The sequence below is a fragment of the Oratosquilla oratoria genome, chromosome 21 (genome assembly GCF_046742065.1).
Source record: "Oratosquilla oratoria isolate Oo_2021 chromosome 21, ASM4674206v1, whole genome shotgun sequence".
Lineage (NCBI taxonomy): Eukaryota > Metazoa > Arthropoda > Malacostraca > Stomatopoda > Squillidae > Oratosquilla > Oratosquilla oratoria.
In genome coordinates this window covers 58,326,639-58,341,638 of record NC_134797.1, presented here as the reverse complement: position 1 = coordinate 58,341,638, position 15,000 = coordinate 58,326,639, and the positions used below count along the sequence as shown (strand labels likewise).

At 40.6% G+C, this 15,000-nt stretch overlaps 1 protein-coding gene across 4 annotated transcripts in view; it reads left to right on the top strand.

Moving 5' to 3' along the window:
* The window catches only part of Hasp (Hig-anchoring scaffold protein), a 773,651-nt gene that overhangs the window by 642,305 nt on the left and 116,346 nt on the right, over window positions 1–15,000 (top strand). For 3 of the 4 annotated variants that reach the window (XM_076205012.1, XM_076205011.1, XM_076205009.1), the window contains exons 9-12: window positions 6,502–6,681; window positions 11,172–11,351; window positions 13,325–13,498; window positions 13,967–14,058. In XM_076205012.1, coding sequence (XP_076061127.1) covers window positions 6,502–6,681; window positions 11,172–11,351; window positions 13,325–13,498; window positions 13,967–14,058 — 626 coding nt within the window. The remainder of the gene's footprint in view (window positions 1–6,501; window positions 6,682–11,171; window positions 11,352–13,324; window positions 13,499–13,966; window positions 14,059–15,000) is intronic. The other variant, XM_076205010.1, reaches the window with a different exon arrangement.

Sequence of the window (15,000 nt, the reverse complement as noted above, 5' to 3'; positions counted from 1 at the left end):
CTTCAACGTGGTTAAGACGACCCTCAAACGTGCGAGACACGATTCTAAGGGAAAGGGTCATAGGGTATGAAGAAAATAAAAAAGACTTGTAGGAAAATAATGAATTATTCATATCAAGTTGTAAACTAAACTCTTTCAATAGTAAGTGGATAGACAGTGGTTTTTTTTTTTTTAGCTTATCAATTCACACTAGTTTAAAAGTTATATCTGTTGTTGTATTCTGTAATTATATTCATTTTTGTACAATAGGTTGGCGATGGCATATTGTAATATATATATATATATATATATATATATATATATATATATATATATATATATCTGTGTGTGTGTGTGTGTGTGTGTGTGTGTGTGTGTGTGTGTGTGTGTGTGTGTGTGTGTGTGTGTGTGTGTATACATGGTGAGGAATATACAATGCCTTTGGTTATGAAAACAGAGAATGACAAACACGTTGAGAAGTAGAAATGCTGCCATAGTCTTCTATGATTGTCTGTTGTGTAAAAAAGCCTAGACTAATCTCAAACCTAACCAAAATGTGTGGAAATACAGCATTCACGGATTAGAAAAAAGAAAATCGTGACGGATTCGTTTTAATTAGCTTTGCCAGCAATCGGACATAATCTACGTCATATCCTTATCGTTAAATTGCCATTGTCGCTCGTTTCCCTCTGTGTCGTTGCTGCTTTCGTTTTACCCGTACCATAATACTGTCGATAACGCTAACGTCTGTCTATCTGCCTTTGTACCTGTCTTGTTTGTCTGTCTGAAATTGACAACCCCAACTAGAAAACCACTCCCAACCAAAAGCAACGGAAGTTTGGTTCAAAAGGAACATAACAATTTCGTCTTCACTGATTTGTTCGTCTAAGCCCCACGAGCCATCCAGATCTGTCCCGGTATTGTTATTGTTTTATCTGAACGTTGTAGTTATGGTTACCAACCGCATCCCCTCAACAGCTCTGAATCATCAACCATTCTCTCTCTCCCTCGTCATCCTCAACCACATTCACTCCCACTCCTGTCTCCCTCCCATTCTCCCTGTGCCCCTCCCCTCTCCATGTCCCTCTTCCTACTCCTTCTTCCTTCTCTCTCTCTTCCTTCTCTCTCCCCTTCCTATTCAGTCTTCCGTCCTCTCCCTCTCCCTCTCTCTCTCTCCCCTCCCCATCTCCCTCTTCCTATTCCTTTTTTCGTCCCTCTCTCCCCCCCTCTCTCTCTCTCTCTCTCTCTTTCCCACTTCCTATTCCATCTTCCCTCTCTCTCCCTTCCTTTTCTCTCCCCTCCCCATCTCCCTCTTCCTATTCCTTCTTCTCTCTCTCTCTCTCTCTCTCTCTCTCTCTCTCTCTCTCTCTCTCTCTCTCTCTCTCTCTCTCTCTCTCTCTCTCTCTCTCTCTCCCTTCCCTCTCTCTCTGCCCTCCCCATTTCCCTCTTCCTATTCCTTCTTCCCTATCTCTCTCTCCCTCTCCCTGTTTCTCACCTTCCTCTCTTTCTCCATTTCCCTTCCCCATATTCCCACTCCCCCATTACTTCTCTCTCACACTCCCCTTCCCCTACCACCCTCTCCTTCCTCTCCCTCACATTGTCCATCTTCTCCCTGTCCCGCTCCTATTTCTCCACCTCCCTCTCCATTTCTCTTCCCTATACTTCCACTCCCCCATTACTTCTCCATCACACTCTCCTTCCCCTCCCCTCTCTTTCCTCTACCTCTCCCTCTCACTCTTTTTCTCTCCCACCTTCTCTCCCTCTTCCTTTCTTTCATTTTCTTCCTCCCTCTCTCCCTTCCCTTTTCCACTTTCTTTCCCCTCTCCCTCTCCTTCTCCCTTCCACCTTCCTTCCCTTCCTCACTCACTCTCCATCTCTTCACCCCTTTCTCCTTATAATTTTCCCTTTCCTATCTCCATTACCTCGCCCTCTCCTTCCCCCCCTCCCTTCCCTTCCTCTCCCGCCTCCCTTGACGTCACTGATATCTGCCTATGGCGTCGTTATGATAGCCTGTGTCCTGGCCGCTATTGTGGACTATGACGCTGTCGTTGTTGTTTCTGCGCGTCCTTTCCGTTATTTTACTCCGTATTGTTTCCGTTGCGGTTACCTATGGCGTTGTCGTTATTGACGCCTGTGACGTCGTTGTCGCTGTCGCTTTATCTCGAGCGTTATTGTTATCGTTATCGTGGGGGGAGGGGGGTGTATGTCTAAGGACCGTCATACAGCCTGAACATAGCCCCCCTTCCCCCTTCCATCCCTCTTCCGACTCCTTAGTTCCCCTTCCCACTCCACTTCACCCTCCCATACCGCTTCTTTCCCCCCTCTCCCCCGACTACCTTTCTATCCTCCCTCTCCCCTCACTACCTCTATCCTTCCTCTCCCCACTACCTCTCTATCCTCCCTCTCCCCCCAACTATCTATCCCCCCCTCTCCCTCTCGTTTCCTTTGGCTCGCATGCGATAGACCCAAGTTCGAGTCTCGGGGACGTTTTGCCCTCTCAGCATTTCCGTTGGGCAAATTAAATTAGAACCTGATGTCAAAATGACAGAATTTTTTCCGGCTGATCACGATAAACTTAACATTTGCTCACTGGCGATATTTCCGAGGTCGGTTCGAATTACAGTTCAGGAAAGTTTGAAGTAACAAATACACCATTTTCATTATGTTGTGGCCCCTACCCTACTCTGGGTTAAAGATTAGTTACTTTGAGGACGAAGTGGAAAAAAAGTTCCATCTACATAGAAAATGGACTGTTGTGAGACCAAAGAAAATGGATCGCTATGACGGCGAAGAGTGAGGACCCAAGGAATCGTGAAAGCCTATAGGCTCCACATTACTTGTTTACTCAATATTCCTTTTCTTAATCATTTATTTTTTGGCTAGAGAAATCACATTTGTGTTTGCTGAAAATTAGGGGTAACTATTCATAATGCTTCCGCATATTATAGATGTCAGTTTCTAACCGTCACAAGTACAGAATGTTGTATGTCAGTTCGAGTCTTCTTAAAAGAGAGAGAGGCAGATTGTTAAGCATTTTTAATATATCGATCTTATCAACATCAATTAGTTTGTGGAAAAAGAAAATATTCTATTTCGCTCATATCTACATTTCAATATAATCGGTCATCGTGGTTCAGTCATGTAACATCCAAATTTCGGCCGTTACTTGAGATTTGTTAGGACGAAAAATTAACATATGTTCAATTGCTTTATGATCAACCTTATGACTATTCAGTAATTATCATCTGGCATTGCAAAACACGTTTGTGTTCTCTTATCAGACATCCGTTAATACATTATTTTTATGCTAAAGACATGCAATAAAACACCGTAATATACAATACATATTTCATAGAACAATTACAATAGAAACTGATAGACAGGCGAGGAGGAGGTAGCTGAAACACGTACTAAAAACAAACATGGCGTGCAAAGCCTCTGCACATTAAATTGCGCTTCCCGTTTTTCACAAAAAGAGACAAAATATTATTTCCTCCTTCGTACAGCAATCAAAAATAAATCATAATTTATAGCTCCAATGAGGTACAACTGTAACATTTGCTTTCTAATGAACTGGAATCTGAAGAATAGTAAGTTATGCCACCAAATGATTAAAAAACGCAGACAAATATCTTTCTTTTCCCATTTCATTTTGTCAATAGGCTCCTCTGAAGATTAGAAATAAATCAAATCAGAATAAATAATAAAAACACATCTCTTTACTTGTATCTACTCACTTATTTTATTATATCTTTACCTAATTTTTATATTTTTATCTGTTCATTCGGCTACTTGTACTTTTTTGTCTGCCTGTTTCTTTATTTGCTAGTTTCTTTGTATGTTTCTTTGTATATTTATATATTTATTAAGTAATCTATTTATTTTTTCATTTGTGTATTTTCAAATGTATTTGTTTACGTAAAATATTTGTTTCTTTATATATTTACGTATTCACTCATTCATGCACTTATTGATATATTTACTTATTTTCTTATCTATTCATCTATTTGTTTATGTTTGTGCATTTATCTATTCATTCTTTATCAATTTTCTTTAACTACTTACTTATTTGTTTATCAATTTATCAATTTATCTATTTATTAATTTATTTATTATCTATTATCCATTTATATGTTGCACTTATCTATTTGTTATCTAATCATTACGTGACCGCGTTTAAGAAGTTAGCATGTCCTCCAATTTGGGTCAAGATGAAATTTTGGAAGGGAAAAAAAATCGGCTCGCCCAAGAAAACACAATGTATCATCTAAAACTAAAGCCTCTGATATTCCTCATACAGGACACTTCTGAATGACTGCTTTCTGAAAAAGAAAACGGTTATTTTTTTCTGCCATGGCTCAAGAAACACCTAGATTTTTTAAATCAAACATTTAATGTGAAGAGGCTAATGCAATGCATGATGGGTCTGAACATGAACATGTTGAATCATATACGTAGGCGACAATGATCAGATTCATGAAATGACTCAATTCAAATCGATATAATTCAGATGGAATTAACTAATCCAATGTGGCATTTTTTGTAAGATACATATATTTATTTACGTATATACATAAACACATATACACACACATGTATAGCGTATATATGTGCACAGATATGGATAGATATATTAATGTGAACCAGTGACAAATCAAGGAGTTATGAAATGGTTTTGTTTACATTTACTTAAATTCTTTGGTGCCAACGCCATCGAGTCTGTCCAATCCTTGCAGTTCGGAAAATCTTCTTTAACTTACTTCTGGTAAACGAAAAACAACGACTTTATTTGGCTGAAGGCAGCCTTGATCTAAGTTGATCTCAATCGAGATCACTTTTAGGATAGATCCCTCTCTTAATTGAATCAAGTTCTTTGACACAATAAATTTTGTATAGTGTGAGTGTAGCATAGAAAATTTGATGGTAATGTGGAGCTAATACATGATTAGTTTGATCATGCCAAACTTCTGGTGAATACAGAATTAAAAAAGATTAATGTACGTTGAGTCTAAAGCCTAGTTCATACCAGAAAACATTGATCGTGCCAACATTCTGGTTAATACAGGATTAAAGAATTTAATGTACTTTGAATGTAGCCTAGTTAATACCTGAAAATTTTGTAATAACTGTTTCCAAAAAACTTGCAAAATATCTCCAAATATTGTTTCGAGAATGTCACCAATTGGCTTGCAAACTTTTATCTTTGAGTGGGAAGTTGACTCTTCAGACATTATTATTTTTTTTTTCAAAATGTCTTAGATAAAATTGTTATTGCAGCCTCTGTAATTTACATAAAATTACTCACATTGGAAATCAAAAGAAATTTGAAACGAAGTATATGGGCGAAAAATCAGAAAAAGGTTCACAGTAGCCTTTTTCATACTATGTACTGTTCACTTACATTATTTAGAGATAGTTTGCAGACACTTTGCAAAATGTTTGCTTGTGTGAACTGGGTTCAGATGATCCGTGACTATTTTGTAAATGTAACAGATACTTGCTCCAGTGATGTGTGTCAACCTTTAGGATAGATCGTTCGCCAATAATCTGCACAATGTCTATGAGGCCCATGAAAAAAAAATCACTTTTTATTCCTTAAAATCCCATGCTTGCCTTTGTATACTTCATGGCCAGGAGACAGCACTCCATAAGATGGTGTGGTAACCCAGGTCGTGTCCTGGCTGGACGTTGTGCTGGCCAGTGACGGCATGAGTCAGGTCCAGACCATGTCAAGTTTAGCCAGTGCGGCGCCAATGAGAACACGATCTGAGTCACTACAGTGGCTTAGGATCAGAGTTTCTGGCGTCAAAGGGGAACATATTCTCCTTACGGCGCCAATGAGAACACGATCTGAGTCACTACAGTGGCTTGGGATCAGAGTTTTTGGCTCCAAAGGGGAACACATTCTCCCTGCCGTCCTTTAGAGATTGACTGCGGATCGCCTGGCATCCTGCACAACGGCTGGCTGGACGGTAGCCACACTACCTTCGGCGCCGTCATCACCTATCACTGTGTGGATGGAATGATGTTTGAAGGGATCAGTGACCGGACTGCATGTCAGAACAACGGCACCTGGTCTCACCCGCTTCCTAAGTGCCTGGGTATGTCGCTACGGACGGCAGTAAGCACAAGGGGAGACGCTGCTATCCGACTTCCCTTTACTGCTCCCCAGCCTTTTCTTCCCTCCCTCTCTCCCTTCTTCCCTTTCCCATTTTTTTGCATCTTCAACGTCCCTTTTTCTACGGTTTTTGTGCTCTTATAGTGTTTTTTGTTTTGTTCCTCTTCTCTTTTGGAATGCACCGTGAATCATCTTTTCATCCTCATGGGCTCCTCCCGATCGCATGTACCGCCTGACCCCTGGCTATCACTACCATCACCACCACCATCACGAACACCACCACAGTCAACAATGACGCCACTACTCCCTCAGACATGATGAGCACTACCATTGTAACAAACCACCGCATGCCCTGTTCGTAGCCTTTTCTCTCTGTTATGCCTCGGCTTTCCTCCTCCTCGTAGAGATCGACTGCGGAAACCCCGGCCAGCTGGCGCACGGCTGGCTGGAAAACATCGACAAAGGAACAAACCTGGGAGCCTCCATCATCTTCCGGTGCAACGCCAACATGACCCTGGAGGGCGATGGGTCGTCCACATGCCAGGCCGACGGGAAGTGGAGCAAACCTCTGCCCAAGTGCCTAGGTAAGTCAACCGGGAAAGGAGACACAGAAGGATAGGATTAGTTAGGTTACAGCCCGTACGGGTACAACCCAACATCAATGGGACTGTGCCAGGGAAAGACGATGGCCTAGCCATCTCTATGCACTGGGTCTAAGCGTCATCACTGTGCTTCTGTGGGAAAATATGAGGAAGGAAAAGAGAGATCATGAATTGAGACGATGGCCATGCTAATTGTTGATGAGAGGAAGATGGGACAGAGCCGTTGGTTATTCAGTCATGAAAGTTACTTTGCTGACGTTTCAAACCTTAGTACTAATTTAAAGGTGTAGGTACAGCTTGAATCAGGACAAGGCACAAAGTTCTAAGATAATCGACTAGGTTTCCGCAAGGAAGAGCACTGAATAAAGTTATTGTCAGGGGCGAGGTACAATAGTAGGTAACTATGATGATAATTGTTGCCTTGAATTTCACGGACAGGAAACCAGCAGTCCACTTTGCTGGCACACATACCCGAGGCCTCTCGCAGGTCATTCTAGGAAAAATTTTTGGACCGTTGTCGGGGTTGTATTAATGCGTGATTATTTCTATGTCACCGGTTAATGGTTATAACTGGAGGAAATCAGTCGCCGGTTGCCATTTCTCCCAATGTGAAATGAAGGAAGAGGTAGAGCCCCCAAAAATCACCATAATACAGCTCACTAAAAAAACTTAAAGATGCTTTAGTAGAAAACACAAAAGCGTTGGCAACAAATCAAGACCGTAGAAGACTGCCTATCCTTGAAGCTCTCTTTATAAATTAATCCCCCAGCTTAAACATACAAGCCATAGACTTGCAAGCACTTCCCAGTATGAAAGTTTCTATGCTTCTCGGTGGATTGAAGGAGATTGATGACGTCACGCAATAGCCAACCAATGAGCAGCATAGCTCAGTAGCACTACCCAATCAGAACCCTCTAAACGTAGTATCGTCCCACCAACATGAGTATATCAGTGTCCAAATCTGATCAAATATTCACTTAAACTCTTGCCGCTGGAAAAAAAAGTTCCAAAAGGTGTGAAAATGTGTTATGGCTTAGTACTTTACTTTTGTAGCAGTGCCAAACTTTTGTTCAATCAATATCGTATGGAGACACTGCGACAAATTCCTGTGAAGGGCAAAAATGCATTTTGAAAAAGATAAAGGACAACTAAAAAGATCTGCAACAATAATCTTGCCATAATCTTTAATCAGACAAGCTTGAGAGAAAATCTCTTGCCCATTTATACAAATATTCCAGGCAACGGGGCAGCAATTAACGACAGGCTAGGGAGAATACCTCCCTTACCTGAAGAAAGGAAGGATTATTTTAAAACAAGAATACAGGAAATGATAACTATCTAGTGAGTTAGAAAATGAAAATAAGAAAACTTTATAACTTTGGAATAACTGTGACAATAACATTAGAATGTTACAAGCACATAAACTATTATCAGCACCGACAAAGAAAGTTAGTTAACCTAAATGGAGGTCAAATAAGATACCCTAGACCTTTGAATGCGTACACAAATTTGACAAAAGTTCCTAACCAATGACCAAGAAGAACTACTTAATCTTGGACTAAACTGCCACATCCTAAAGCCTCCCCTAAACATGCCAAAAGATTAGAATGCGATATTCTAACATATAACGTTGAACAACTGGTTAAACAAAAGGAAATAACTCTTAAGCCCACTTTCAAAGACGAAGTTAGGGAGTCATCTAAACAGAGGGGTAGCTTCAATAGGCAGATAAAAAAAAAAGGCACATAGAAGCTGCCAAACAACTGAAAACATACCCAGACATCACAATCAGAAAAGCATGCAAAGCAAGTACTTTTGTTCTAATAAACATGAATACATTTCTACAAAAAATTAATGAAAGCTAATGATGGAGCGATGAAAGTAAATTCAAGAAAATCTCGAGAGCCCACAGAATCGCTTAAGAAAAAAAAAAAAAAAGTGAATTGTGCCAATACAGTTAAAGGAGTCATTAGACCCCCTAAACGTTCAGGCGATTATGCATTAGGGTACTTCTATGGCAATGTTAAAGCCCACAAACCTGGCATTAAGCTGTGACCAATTATTTCACAAATGACGTTGCCTACCAACCATCACATAGCTAAGAAACTTGTTGAAATTCTCACACCATAATTTCCCGTTGATTATAGTGTCAAGTCCTCCACAGCGACTCCAGAGGCGTTATCGCATCGTTAGATGCAGAATCACGGGGGCTAATCCATAACAACTTGTATACTACGAGCCTACTGTTTGGTACAAACCATAGGTTAACCTAAGTAGCTGGAATAGAACAGGTGAAAGCGGAATTTTTGTATATGTCTGTACACGTAGACATTAAAATTACAAAACAACCCTGTTCCAAGAATGGTGCACGCTTGAAGGCAAGCCTGGAATTCTAGGTAAGTACGGTGTGTAAGACTCTACGGAAGTAAGCTCTAGGACGATCCGCGAGTAAGGTAATGACGTAGCTCCTTACCTGCGTATTATAACTGGTACAGTTCTCCGTCAATTATGTCACATGTAGTAATTGCTTGTTTATGTGTAAAATGATATTTGATTAACCATGGACAACCTAACCATTGTACCAGTTTTAATTGCCGGTAATTGTTCCTACGAGTCAGTTAGGCAGATCATATTATAAAGGACATCACATAGGTTAAAAATTTATTTCGGACTGTCGAAAAGCTCTTGTGCACTTGGGTCTGCAAAAAGAAAAAACGATGATTCACCTTCGACAGCTACGCCAATGCTCTTCGGGTCTTCTGCCTCATAGTTTAAGCTTCTCTGATCATGCTTTAATTATATTTCTTCTTCTTCATCTTCTTCCTCTTCTTTTTCTTCATCTTTTTCCTCTTCTTTTTCTTCTTCTTCATCATCCTCTTGTTCTTTCCTTCTTTCACTCTTTTGCAACAATTATATGATTATACATACAGTTATATTAAGCCCATATCTTCTTACTCTCTACTTTGGATGCGTGTTTCAAATCGTTGCTTTTTTGTCATACGCCTTTCCATTTAAAGTCTTGCATCCCCTCTTTCCTATTGCTGAAGACATTAACTGAATATGCCATTACATGCGGCACGCTATCTGCCCGTTTTCTACATGTACGTTTTCTATGTTAATTTGTTTTCTCCGTTTTCTTCTTACTGGAGGTTCGGAATCCCGCTCGCTAGCGATGTCATTTTCTATAACTACGTCAGTCTATATGTTTTTCTCTCGCTTTCTATTTTTGCGCTAAATCTTGAGCATCACTTAATGTTAGATGGATAAGCATATTTCTCTTCATTGTAACTGATATGAAGAGGAAAAAGTTGATGTTACACTCACCAGCTAAAATCATGTTTTCAGTCTATGATTCATTCAGAGTTGCAATTCTGAAACTGACCACCGCTGAGGTATATAAAGACCATCACTGTTTAAACAGAGTGACAAAAACTAGTAAACATTCAGCAGTTCATGTATAATTAATATACATATACAAGATCACATGTCATTTATATAAAAAGACTATATAAACTGAATAATATTTAAAGAATTGATAAGCTATGCAAACGTAAACTTGTGTATTTTTCTATATTCTTATAATTTTTCACATACTTTCTAAATGAATCATTCTTGATTGTGTACAACCAACATCCTAAATCTTATCACTATAAAACATCAATAACATCTGAAACCTTATTCAGAACTTAGAGGAGTGTTTCCACAAGCCATGGAGCTTTGAGTCAAAGGTCAAAGTGCTACGTGGCTTTTCGCCCTTCAAAGCTCCTTACAAACCTCTTAAACCTCCATTAGCCTAATACCAAGAGATATCTCCAGCCAAATGTAATCTGTAAACTGGAGACCATCACAACAGTGATGTTGGTGAAATTAGACCGAAATGTTTCCATTATCCGAGATACAGATGACCACCTGGGATACAAGCTTGAGCCAAAAAGGGTCAGTAATGAAGAGTAAAAATCTACACGGCAGAGCAGATTTTATTAAAATATAGTGTTAGATCGTTTTTCCTATGACAAACAATTCAAAAAAGCATAAAATTAGATTACTATATTACACATACACATTATACACAAAGCACATGCAAACACACACATACACATATACACACACATGCAAACACACACTTGTATTCAAACACACACATGCACATGCACATATACACACACATGCAAACAAACACGCACACACACACACACACACACACACACACACACACACACACACACACACACACGCACGTAAGTACCCATATCCGTGTGTGTGTGTGTGTGTGTGTGTGTGTGTGTGTGTGTGTGTGTGTGTGTGTGTGTGTGTGTGTGTGTGTGTGTGTGTGTGTGTGTGTGCGTTAGTGTGTGTGTGCGTGTGTGTACATATGTATAAAAGTATACATTCACTACACATATCTGACTTAACGACCTTGACAACTGGTCCTCACTCGTGAATTGAATCATTAAGGTGGTCCCGCCCTCCAGCTCCCTGCATCGTGCCTTCAGTCGAGCACGGCACGATCAACAACAAGCAGCCGCGGATGCATGTGTCCCACGGCTTCATCCTTCAGGTCGTCTGCGAGAAGAACTACGAACTCACCTACAACAACTCGCTGCCTGCGTGTTACAACGGCACCTGGTCTCACTACCCACACTGCGAACCAGGTGCGTAACCAATTTACACGTTAACAGGGAGAATGAGAGTGTTTGAGGGGATTTTCCGTGAACCGGAAGAGGTAAGGATGTTGTAGTGTAGTATGTATCTGCATGTTCTCATCTTTAGATTATCATGTGCAAGTACAGGATGACTGTAAGCTTTCGATTATGTATTACTATTATTATTTCAGCCTCGATATTGTGTTCGGTTCTTCGTGTCCATTGCCTCTTTAACACATCCAGGAAATATCTTAATTATCCTCCGTTATTTCCTTATCTCATTTCACGTGGTTATACCATTTCTCCATTTCTCAATCAATTTTTCATTCCCCAAATAAAGATTTCCATATTCCTGCGTTTTTTTTTTGTTTTTTTTTAGTTTAGTTTCTTGACAGCCGCCACCAATAAACTTGTTACATCATCACCAATTGGGGGCATGTACAAGGGATTGCGCTGCTACACTCCCAGGCCGACGCCAGTCGCCACGGTCTCACCTGCTCCTTATTCCCACTTCTCCAGCTTGTCCCTTCTTTCGGCTCCGTCAACGTATTTTGTCGGGAGGAAGTAGGTGGGGTGGCCAAGTCGGCTTGGGCCTCTGGTTTATTGCCTTCTTAACTTCATCTGACCAATCGCTCTGCAACTAAGGTTCGAACCAAGCAGGCCAGAGTTCAAATGTCCCCATTTCGGTACTCACCGATTTCCGCCGTGAATTCTACTGCGACAAGACCTCCAAGTTGGCTTTCATTTAATCCGCTGCGACTGTATATACTTGTGTTTTTTATACTATACTTCTTCCATTATCTGGTGACCCATAGAATGTGGCCGGCAAAACCAGCAGCAATGCCACGTCTAAACCATCTCCAAAGAAAACGGAGGAGACACAGTTTTCTTTATATTTGCATGTATGACCGGTATAATTAGACTGCAAGCGGCCCGTTGCGACTGAATACAATTTACTTGTGTGTGTGTCTGTTTATTTTTTTAATACTAAAGAAATATACTGATTTTTTTTTTTACAAAAGTAGCTTAGAGTCCCCCTCCCCTGTCTCATTTCAATAAAAATATATTTTTTCTATTTCAATGGAGGCAACTCTAATCTTATCACCGACGGAATTATTTTCTAAAAGATTCAAGCCTGGTCAACAACCATCCGTACATTCTAAAGAGACAGATGTCGCTGTTTTTCGATTATATTCGTTGACAGGAAGTCTAGATACATAAGTGGCATCAATAAGAAACATTACTTCACAAAAACGTGGTGTCATTGGGATGAGTAATGGCTAGAAATTATATCGTTTACAAAAGGTACAATGATAATTTCAACATTCCTTTTCCTCGTCGTAAAAACCTCCCTTGGATGTTTAGAGTTTTTCCAATTATATACGTCATCGTTACGCTCTTCAGCCTCTCTGAAAATGATCCCTCATGCAAAAATTCATGAATGAGGTGTTCTTTCCCCTCACAAGTCTCTCTGTATTTTCCGATAATTTATCTTTCTGCGTCCTTACCCTGGTCTTCTTTGTCTTCTTGGGTGTATGATAAAGAGCAATTTACTCGGTTAACCTGCCATTTAATTAAAATGCCTGTCTTGTAATTATAAATGTCAGTAGTGCATCTCAGTCTCTGAGAATTGATCCTTCTATATACATATGTGATTTCTTTCTTTGTTTATTTACATGACTCTCTTTCAGTTAATTGATCAATCAATCCATCAGTTAGGATATTAGTTCGTATGCCAGTTTCGTCTGCAATTACTCTTCCTTAAGCCGGGTACAAACTCAGCCTCGTGCAGCTCTGCATGAGGCATTTGGCAGTGTTGAGTGCAGCGCCGACTGTCCACATTGGCAGTGTGGACTCTTCACTCAACACTGCCATCTGCCACGTGCAGCGCTGCACGAGGCTGGGCGTGTTGCCGGCCTTACTACCATCTACCAATTCCAACTGAAAAAGAACCTCATGTCTCCTCATTATCTCGTATCCAGCTCGGTGCAAAACTTTACCGGCTCGCCCCCGCCACGGGATGGTCATCGTGCCCAAGACCGACCACGGCCGTCTGGCCAAGTTCCGGTGTCGAGACGGTTACCGGTTGAACGGCTCCCAGACCACTGAGTGCAAATACGGCAACTGGACAGACGCCAGACCCCGATGTGAAGAAGGTTAGTAGTCGCCTCCTCTTTTTTTTTTCGCCTCCATGGAAGGCAAACATGTGTGGTGCCCAATAACGCTTACATAATTCTTTCGTTTACCAACATTACTGACGGTAAACGTAATAATTGTGGTACTAATGACCCTGGCACATTCAATGCTATCACATACCCTGGCACATACTAATAACATCACGATTGTTACCTCATGGAAGATAAACATACTTATGTCCAACTGTCATATTAAAGATAGCATAAAATGATACAGTTGCACAACCTATGATGAAAGCATCACCTGTAGACTATATGAATAGACTTAATGATTATTAGACATGCAATAAAATCAAACTATATTAGAACAAGACCTAGATTTTCGATGAATGTTAGTTTGTCCTGTCATACTAATATGAGGCTTGCTTCACCACCTCTACGCTTCCTTTCTTCCTACTACTCTATTTTTCCATCATCCCCCCAATACAGTGTTCTGCGGCTTCCCGGGTTACCTCGAAAATGGCAAGGTCCTCCTCGTAGGTAACATGGGAATGTACGACTACCGACAGTACGTCAAAAATGTAAGTCTCCTGATCACATTCTCCAAGTAGTCAGAAATTATATCCTCCCCTCCCCCTTTGGATGCAGTATCACGTACATCTTCATTTACTCAGTTACAGATATAGCACCATTAAAGTGAGCATGTGTTGCACGGTATATCTTCGTTGTACAATAAGATAGATGATCATGTAAATATTACAAATGTATGCAAATATTATCCAAGCTATGAAGAAATACCACCTAGAGTGTGTGTATTATTTTCTTTTCCTACCTGCTTCCTTTCTTTTGTCTCTTCTTTTATTTTATTTTTTTATGTTTATGTTATCGTGTCTACAGATGTGTTTTTTGTGTACGTGTAGTATCCTAGGATTTTGACGGGTGTTCCGGAAAAAAAGAAAAAAACGTGAGTGTTTGTGATGACACCTGTGTCGGTGTTTCTATACGTGTTTATGAGCTCAAAGCGTCTTGGCTTCCAGGCCAAGACGTTGTGTTGGAGGATGGTGAAAGTGCTGTGAATCATTATGTTTTATGTTTGCCTTCGGCTCTCTTTTGACTTCATGACTGTATGTGGGGGCGAGGTCACCAAATTGTGTTTTACCAATCTGCTTGTACTGTATTTGGTATTTTTTCACTGTTTCACTAGTTGTGTGTCTGAATTGCTGTAATTGCCGATTCTGTGAATGTGCTTTTCAATGTTCTTTAGTGTGTCTTAGTGGGTAGACTTGGCTGGAAAAGGGTTGGTCATAGTTGTGTAAATTGTTGTGTGTGAGTGGGGAGTTTGGAGCTTCGGGCATCCGGTCAGTTACCTCATTAAGGGAAGTGGAGATAATAGAGTCCGTTAGGGAGTGGATGGGGAGGAAGGCTTGGGGAGAAAGAGGGGTTTGGGGGTTATCTCCTGGTTTTCTGGTGCGGTGGAAGTGTTTGAGGGTGAGGAGGGGGGAGGGAGGGAGGTGGTGGAGTGA